The sequence below is a fragment of the Patagioenas fasciata genome, chromosome 6 (genome assembly GCF_037038585.1).
Source record: "Patagioenas fasciata isolate bPatFas1 chromosome 6, bPatFas1.hap1, whole genome shotgun sequence".
In the NCBI taxonomy this organism is placed as follows: Eukaryota; Metazoa; Chordata; class Aves; order Columbiformes; family Columbidae; genus Patagioenas; species Patagioenas fasciata.
The window spans coordinates 9,904,141-9,912,354 of record NC_092525.1 but is presented as its reverse complement, the minus strand read 5'-3'; the positions used below and the strand labels follow the sequence as shown (position 1 = coordinate 9,912,354).

The following is an 8,214-nucleotide window of genomic DNA, read 5'->3' as shown; positions in this document are numbered from 1 at the left end:
TAACACACAGGCACGTGCAAAAGTTGTTTTGGCTTCATCTAAGCAAGGAAATAAGAGACAGATTGTACCCAGGAGGAATTACAGGGCAGATGGGGGTGCTGACCTCTGTCTAAGTACCTTTCCCACCCCCACATTGCCTTCCCCTGATATTCTTCCCCTCCTGAACTGCCCAAAGGCTGGGAGCATCCTGAGATACCAGAAAGTCCTTTGGGTGATTAACAAAATGACCCTCTTTGCTGTCCTATGGGCAACAATTCTCTTTATTGCTCACAGGGAAAATATATACAGGGCAGAAGGTTCGTTCTGCCATTCAAACACGTGGTGTAGGTCATAAAAAGGAGGCTGAAATGGGGAGAAGAGGACAGGTTTTCCATCAGCACATCCCCGGAGGGTGGCTGGGGATGCAGGGAGGTCTCACGCACCCAATGGGGACCCCTCCATGTCTGGAGTGGGTCAGCACCCCCTGAGACTGGGGATGTCAGCCTCACCAACCAGCTGAGGTGAGTACCGGGCAGAAGTGGCACCTCTGGACCTCTCCTGGGGACTGATGCCTGCGTGAACACCAGCCCCCAGGGCAGAAGAGCATGTCCTGCAGGTGGGAAGGTAAAAGGTCAGGAGATGGTGGAGCCGTGGAGAAGTTGGGGAGCTGCCGTGCATGGGGGATGCTGATGCAAAAATGCTCATCACAACGGCAGGAAGCAGGGTGAGAGGAGGAAAGACGGTGGCCATCCGGGACATATACTACATGGCGGTGGTGATCACCCTTTCCTCGGGCTCCAGGACGTTGTCGTAGGCGTGCTGGCTCTCTTTGGACCTGTGACGGGAGGGAGAAGCACAGCGGTGAGCTCACCCCCAGCAAGATCAGCATCCCCAAAGCCACAGGCAGTACCCTGGACTTGCTGGTGCCAGCTGTGCACTGAGCAAGGGGCAAGGTGGGGAGGGTGGTGAGGGCCCGGCTGCCAGGAGAACAGCCAAACCTGGGGTGGGAATTGCTCTGATTTCTAGTGAGGACTGTTTTGACATTCAGCATCTGTATGGTGACCTATGGCCACTTTTGGTGGTTTACTCTACTTGAAAAATGTGATGTAACATAAGAAAAACGTGGGGTAGCAGGTTGTGAGGTGGTGGATGGACCACAGGACTCAGTTGCAGGGATGGAGAGAGACTGGGGAGGAGGGGATACTCCCTCACCACCTTCACCCTTGAAGAGGATAAAAGCCCCAAAACCAGGTATGTGGGACATGGGAGACCCTGAGTGGGACAGGCTGTGGCTCTATATGTTCAAGCCATCCCTAGGGGGATGGAGAAGAGTCCAGGAGCCACAAGGAGGGGGTTCTGAGCAAGTACTTCACCTGAAGTCGGCTGCCGTAGTTATGTATCTCCCTTCGTGGCCATTGGACATGACAGCCTCGCGCTTGTCCCCAACGCTCACCACTGTCTCAACGTTCTCCCTGAAGAAGAAAGAAGAACAGAGGAGTTGAACCAGAGCAACAGAGGGGCTGTGCCAGGGATCAGCTCATGACAGTGACAGTGCAGAGGAAGGAACTGCTCCAACACCACAAAGACAATAAGGGATCTGGGTGTTTGATCGTGGCCTTGGACACCCGGCTCAGCCCCTTTCCCAGCAGAACATGGACGTCTTCATGTCAGGGCTGCAGGGACTGCAGCTGGACATCAAGTGCTGGTACTACCAGTGCCAGGCTGGCAGTCAGCAACACTCATTTGTCAATATGGGGGATTGTTTTCTCCCTCTAACTGGTTTTTCCAGTCTTTTCTATGTAATCTGTTGCAAAATAGGAGCCGCAGCCCTGGAGCAGGAGTGGTACGCACATGCACATCCGTGTGTGCAAAACCCAGGGCTTCCTCTCAAATGTGAGTCTGGATCCCTCGCAGAAGTAACCGTGGGGCAGGGACTGGGTGTTCAACCTGAGTCAGAGCCTAAAAGCTCAGCTCTGGAGGAAACCTGTGAACTGAATGGTACTGGGAGGGTTTAGCCATGGTGGGTGGGTGTAGGTTCTCCCTGTGTGCACATCCCTGCCTCCTCCAGCGCTCGCTCAAGGGGGATTTGGGAGGCTTTTTGAGGAACAAAATGGCATAAACAGACAGCGGCTTAAGCTGATAGCTGCTGTCACAGTGACAGCGCAGAGCTGGCAGCGTGCCAGGCTGCTGAGCCTCACTCCTGGCTCTTCTGAAGGGAGGCCAGATTAATTAAAACAAGCTGCCAACCCGCCTCAAGCCCTCCTCAGCATCCTCTGCCTCTGGGCTGGGAAGAGGCAGCTGGACACAGGCAGAGGTGGGAAACGCCATCACTGTCACCTGCTCTGTGGGCTGGAGGTTCCCCCAGTCTGAGGACAAAGGTTCCTCTTTGGGAAACAAAAAGTGTAGCTGCAAATCAGACAGTATAAATATATAAATACATATATACACATATTGCATTTGTATGAGCCCTGAATGCATCCCAAATGGCCCCCTTGAAATGTATCTTGGGCAGAATTCAACCTGCTGAGCACTGGGGTACACCTTAAGCCTCCACCTCCTCAGCTTGGAGAGGCCATAGGGATGGGCGGATGCAAGAAGACTCCAGCACCTTTGGGTACAAAGCCCAAAGCACCTGCTCTGAGAACCAGGCTACAGGGCGTTTTTGATCTTCAACCCCTGTTGACTTTGGGCTCAGATTCAAGATCAAGTTACTGCAACTTAACCAGTTAGCCTGGGTCGGCTGAGCAGGAGCAGCCACCTGTGGCTTTGCTGGGCCAGCAGCTGGCAAGAGGTGACCGGCCCTGTACAACTTTCCTCTGCTGGGTGAGGCCACCTGGTTTGCCTGTGCTGCAGGTTCCATCTTCTCTCACCTTCTATCAGTGTCTTCTGCTGACTTGGTTCCACCCGCTTTGCAAATAAAACATTTTCCCATGGATATAAGGCACCTGAGAACTGCACCCCCAAATCTATAAGGAACCAGGCTCAGGTCAGCCACTCAAAACATACACCTGTCTAAACCAGCCATGATGCTCCGGCTGTGCTGTCTTTCTTGCAGTAGCACCTGAGTGCTCTGTTTGGGGGTGCCCTTGCATGGGGAGCAGCGGGGACATATTATAAGGGTGTGTATTAGAAGGGGGTGGTCAGTAGGTCAGAGAGGTTCTCCTGCCCCTCTGCTCTGCCCTGGGGAGACCACAGCTGGAATATTGTGTCCAGTTGTGGCCCCTCAGTTCCAGAAGGACAGGGAACTGCTGGAGAGAGTCCAGCGCAGCCACCAAGATGCTGAAGGGAGTGGAGCATCTCCCGTGTGAGGAAAGGCTGAGGGAGCTGGGGCTCTGGAGCTGGAGAAGAGGAGACTGAGGGGGGACCTCATTAATGTTTACAGATACATAAAGGGGGAGTGTCAGGAGGATGGAGCCAGGCTCTTCTTAGTGACAACCAATGGTAGGACAAGGGGCAATGGGTTCAAACTGGAACACAAGAGGTTCCACTTAAATTTGAGAAGAAACTTGTTCATGGTGAGGGTGGCAGAGCCTGGCCCAGGCTGCCCAGGGAGGTTGTGGAGTCTCCTTCTGTGCAGACATTCAAACCCGCCTGGACCCCTTCCTGTGGAACCTCAGCTGGGTGTTCCTGCTCCATGGGGGGATTGCACTGGATGAGCTTTCCAGGGCCCTTCCAACCCCTGACATTCTGGGATTCTGTGAACTCACACCTGGCAATAAATAACAGGGAGCAGAGAGCAGGACAGCGAGAAGAGGACAAGCAAACCAGGACAGGGAGTCTTTGCTCTCCCTGCCTGGCAGCAATCCTGCTTTCCCAGCCCCGGCAGGGGACAGAGGTGGTTGGAAGTGACCCGTGAGAGGCAGCTGAGTCCAAACTGAAGCAACTCCCAAGGCTCCCACACTTACACTTTCTCCTTACACCAGAACTTATTGATCATGAAAGCAATGGCCACCAGGACTAGAAACACAATCACTGCGATGACGCCCTGTGACCACGGCTGGAGGCTGCCCCGGGCTGCAGAAAGAAAAAAGGAGGACACATGTTAAAAATACATTTTTGAGCTTTGTTCGCTTGGCCAAGCTTCTCCTGTCCAGCCCAGAGCTCAGACCTGCAAAGCTGAGAAAAGCATGTTGCAGCTAACCCAGGCAGGCTTGCGTGTGTGATTGCAATGAAATAAACAGCAAATGATAGCAGTTTTGCAGGTATTTGCATGTGGAGTGCAGTGCTTTGGGACCTCATATATATATATACATATATATAGGCAGAGGGGCTCAGATGACTCTGGGACAGGGGGACAAAGGGCTGAGGGACATGGAGCAAGGGTGAGAGGTTGTTTGCTCAAAGTGTCAGGAGAAAGAAGGCAGAGGGGTTTCAGCAAATTGTTTATTCTCCATCCCCAGATGCCACAAATATCGTTCCCAGGTTATTTTCCAAATACTGCCTAGTGAAATAAGGACCTCACAACAGGGACAGTGTAAAATTTGTTTCTCACTCTCACAACAAACGGTTGCCGGCGTGGATTTCGGTAAAATGCACCATTCAACAAGTTTCCAGAGCAGCGAACTGATTTATGACGGGAAATGGAAGGTTGAAGCGTTCGGAGCAACAGCCTCCAGCACAAAGGCCAGGCGGGTCTGGCGGGGGGCCAGGCGGCGGGGGGGCAGGGGTGGCCAGGAGCTGGTCACAGTGTCCCCCAGGGAACAGACCCACAGCTTCATTTTTCTCTAGCCAGACCTAAGCAGTTACCTGGCCACAGGTGGGGAGGCTGCGAGAGATATTTCTGGATGCAGGAGGAACTCAGGGGCAGAGGGTTGGGAAAAGGAAACCTTGTCCCAGTCCTTGCTGGGAGGGCTGCCCCTCGAATCCCACCGGCTTTTGGACAACGGAGCACTCAGGCATTGTCAAATCCATCCTTAAGTGTTGTCGCATCAACACCAAAAGGAGATCTTGTTGATGCAGACACATTCCTCTGAGATTTAATTCCTATATATTCAGGCACGGCTTTTCTTCTTTCTACTGATTGAAACGCCAACGCTTGCACATAAATGAAGTCACTCTGGAGTGACAAGTGGTGCAGGTGGAAGATGCTCCCTGCCCACCCATCGGCCTCGGACCACTTGGACCCAGCCCCTGCCACTGGGCTGAGCGATCCAGGACGAGTTCATTGGTACTTCAGTCTGACTCAGGAGCTTCACACTACCTGCACACTTCATCTGTCTCACAGGAGACAAATCTCTGCTATAAAGAGCAAATAATCTTTACTAGCAGCAATAAAGGTGGGCTGTGTGCTCCATGTATGCAAACTACTTATCCACAGACAGCTCCGCTGCTGACAGCCCTCATCTCCTTCCTCTGGTTTTGAGGCGGGGGACTGTCCTTTGTCAAGACCTCCAGCTCCTTGAATCCTTACTGCAAGAGGCTTTTATTTTAAAAACTAAAATAAAATCAAATTAAAAAGCTCTTTTTGCACCTTACAAGTGTAATCAGCCTGACCAGCTGATTCACCACCCGTGCCAGTCCAAAAACCGGTGGCACTCCCAGGTAAGCAGCTGGGAGAGCAGCCCCAAGGAATGGCTTTCAGCCCCCCCGCCTCCCCACAGAGACACTTGCTGTGTTCACTGCAAGGTCCCGGGGCCAAAACTCAAGCAGGAGGAATTCAGGCGGAAATTCCCTCTTGTATGAGCGTGTTCCAGCTGAATTCCCATTGTACCAGCAAGCTGCTGCTGGGGGGACTAGGAGGAGGGTGGCAGTGAGGAAGAGCAGAGCTTGGTTCCCTTCTGCCCCAATTGATGGGCAAGGATGCTCCTGCTGCCCACCACCACTGGGGGGGCAGCCCCAAACACACCTATTGCTTCCAGGCTGAGCTTTGGCCGTTTTTCTCCCTCCCTCGCTCTGTCCTTGGCTGTTATCTCAGTCTGATTTATTTATTAGTTGTGGTTCATTTTTCCTGCCGCAGCCAGGGCTTCCAGCCTAAGGCTCGGAGGGGATGTTCAGGTCCAGCCTCAGTGAAGTTTCTGCTGGGGTTAAGGGAGGTCAAGGTCAACTGGGGAATGAAGCCAGAGATGACTGAAATTGCCAAATTTGCATCTCAGGATCTTCGAGCAAAGGAGGCGAGAAGATAAGTGGTAGGAAACCTCCTCTGAGCAGCCGTGCTCTGGAGGTACTGCGTGTTTTTGCAGGTAAAACATCACTCAGATGGCCGTTTCCACCAGATATCAGAACATCCAAAGACAAAAGGAAAAATACCAAACCACAATCAAGCAGTTCTGGCTTTGGGAGACCATGTGGAGCCTGACTGCAAGGGGCGATGAGCATGGCAGGAGGAACAGCAAATGCCTCTGCATGGGGCTGAAACACTCCTGTGGGTGTGTGGAACTTGTGTGGGGCTAAAAAAGGAGGAATGGGAACAAGGCAGAGGCAAGAGCCTGGAAAAATGCTTTACCAGGAATGTCCCTCCCAGGGCACTCAGTCCCTCAGACTCTGCCACCTCCTCTCGGTTTCTCCTCACAGCAATGATGAGTTTTCCCCTCCTAAACAAGATCTTCTAAGGCAAACAAACCTATGTGGGCTCTGCACCCCGACAGATGTGTGTTTGTGCATCTGCAGATACAAATGAGACCAAGGCAAGTGCTGGTGCCAGGGTAAGTCCTTGCACGTCCTGTGACCCCAGTTCTGTACTCAGTGGCTGGTTTGAAGACATAGATCTGCTTTTTGATGCCTCTTCCCTGCATGCTTGGAAAGCATCGGCTGGCCCCTGTCTCTTCCCCTCTCCAGGGAAGCTTTGCCAGGCTCTGAATTCTCATTAAAAGTTCCTTTTTTTAACCTCTTTCCAAGCAACAGCAAAACTTCCAATCCTGCTGACAGTGGAGACCCCAGACTGTTAAATCCTCAGCAAGTTGGTAAACAAATACAGGAAGAGCGGTCAGGGCCAGGGCATCAGAAAGAGAGAGAGGGAGGGAATTTTCCAGGACTATGGCAGCATCAGATGAGTTTTAATTACTCCTCGTTATTTGTAGTGTTAGACCAGTGCTTCCACGAATTTCCTAAAAATAATACTCCAGCCATAGGAAGTTTCTCTGTGAAGTCTTCAGGAAGGGAACGGGAGGGCAATTTGCAGAGGAAAATATTTGCTCGCTCGCCTCAGCAATGATCAAAATTACAGATTAACAGGAAAACTTGCGAGCTCAGGGAGTGACCCAACACAACACTTGCCCAGGGATGAGAGTGAGAAAAGAAAGAAAGGAAAGAAGAGGAGAGGAGAGGAGAGGAGAGGAGAGGAGAGGAGAGGAGAGGAGAGGAGAGGAGAGGAGAGGAGAGGAGAGGAGAGGAGAGGAGAGGAGAGGAGAGGAGAGGAGAGGAGAGGGGAGGGGAGGGATTACTCATCTTAGTGCAGAGTCCTGTCGGGGATAAATCAGAGCTGCTTTATCTCCGTGTAAGCAGAAGAAATAAACCTCAAACAGCAGTTTCAGCCTTCGATAACACAGGTAGAAAGTCCCCATGTCCCATCTCCGGCAAGACCTCCCAACCCACCCGTCCTCCATCACCTGCTGATGTGAAGCCAGAGCTCAAGCTCAGGCAGGAGCTGGGATGGTTTTTCCCTTCCCAAGAAGCTTTTTTGCAGTTGTCCCTTGTCCCCAAAGCCACCCCACCGAGCAGCTCCCTCCTACCCGTTGCTCGGCACACCTTCCTGCCCTCCCCTTTGCCTCAGTTTCCCCGGCAGGTCAGGCGGCTGCCCGCGCTCACCTTGCTGGCAGCAGGCAGGCTCGGGCGCCAGGAGCAGCCCCAGGAGCAGGCAGAGGAGGCAGCGGGCAGGCATGGCGGCAGGCAGGGGACACGCAGGAGCAGCCGGGCGCTGCGCCTGGGCACGCCGCCCTCCCACAGGAATGAGCGCTTGGTCAATTATCAAACGCGTTAACGAGGGAGGCTGATGCTCATACCTGGTTATTCAAACCCTCTTGCGGGAAGGGGTGGAAGGAGGTGTCTCTTTCTTTCTCCCACGGAGGCTGGTGGGGAATTTGGGGCATGGTGACTTGAACCTGACAGTCCCCTTAGGGCGTGGAAGGGGACACAGCCATTAAATATTTGCATCAGCCCAGGAGGAAGAAGCGACACCCAGGTAAATCCCTTCGCCAGTGTGGCTGCAGCACTTGGGGAACGTGGTTGAACAGGACCTGGGTGTCCCCACGTCCCCTTCCCTGCAGCAGGAGAGTGGGGGACTGGTGATGCCCCAGCTCT

At 53.1% G+C, this 8,214-nt stretch overlaps 1 protein-coding gene across 1 annotated transcript; it reads right to left on the bottom strand.

The window, feature by feature from the left end:
- Nucleotides 1-242: 242 nt before the first annotated feature.
- On the bottom strand, nucleotides 243-7,869 carry PDZK1IP1 (PDZK1 interacting protein 1). The gene is made up of 4 exons (XM_065842643.2): nucleotides 7,723-7,869; nucleotides 3,885-3,993; nucleotides 1,353-1,451; nucleotides 243-814 (listed from the first exon to the last, which is right to left on the bottom strand). The coding sequence occupies exons 1-4, from the start codon at nucleotides 7,793-7,795 to the stop codon at nucleotides 742-744; spliced, it is 354 nt and encodes a 117-aa protein (XP_065698715.1). The 5' UTR covers nucleotides 7,796-7,869; the 3' UTR covers nucleotides 243-741.
- Between the last annotated feature and the right edge of the window lie 345 nt (nucleotides 7,870-8,214).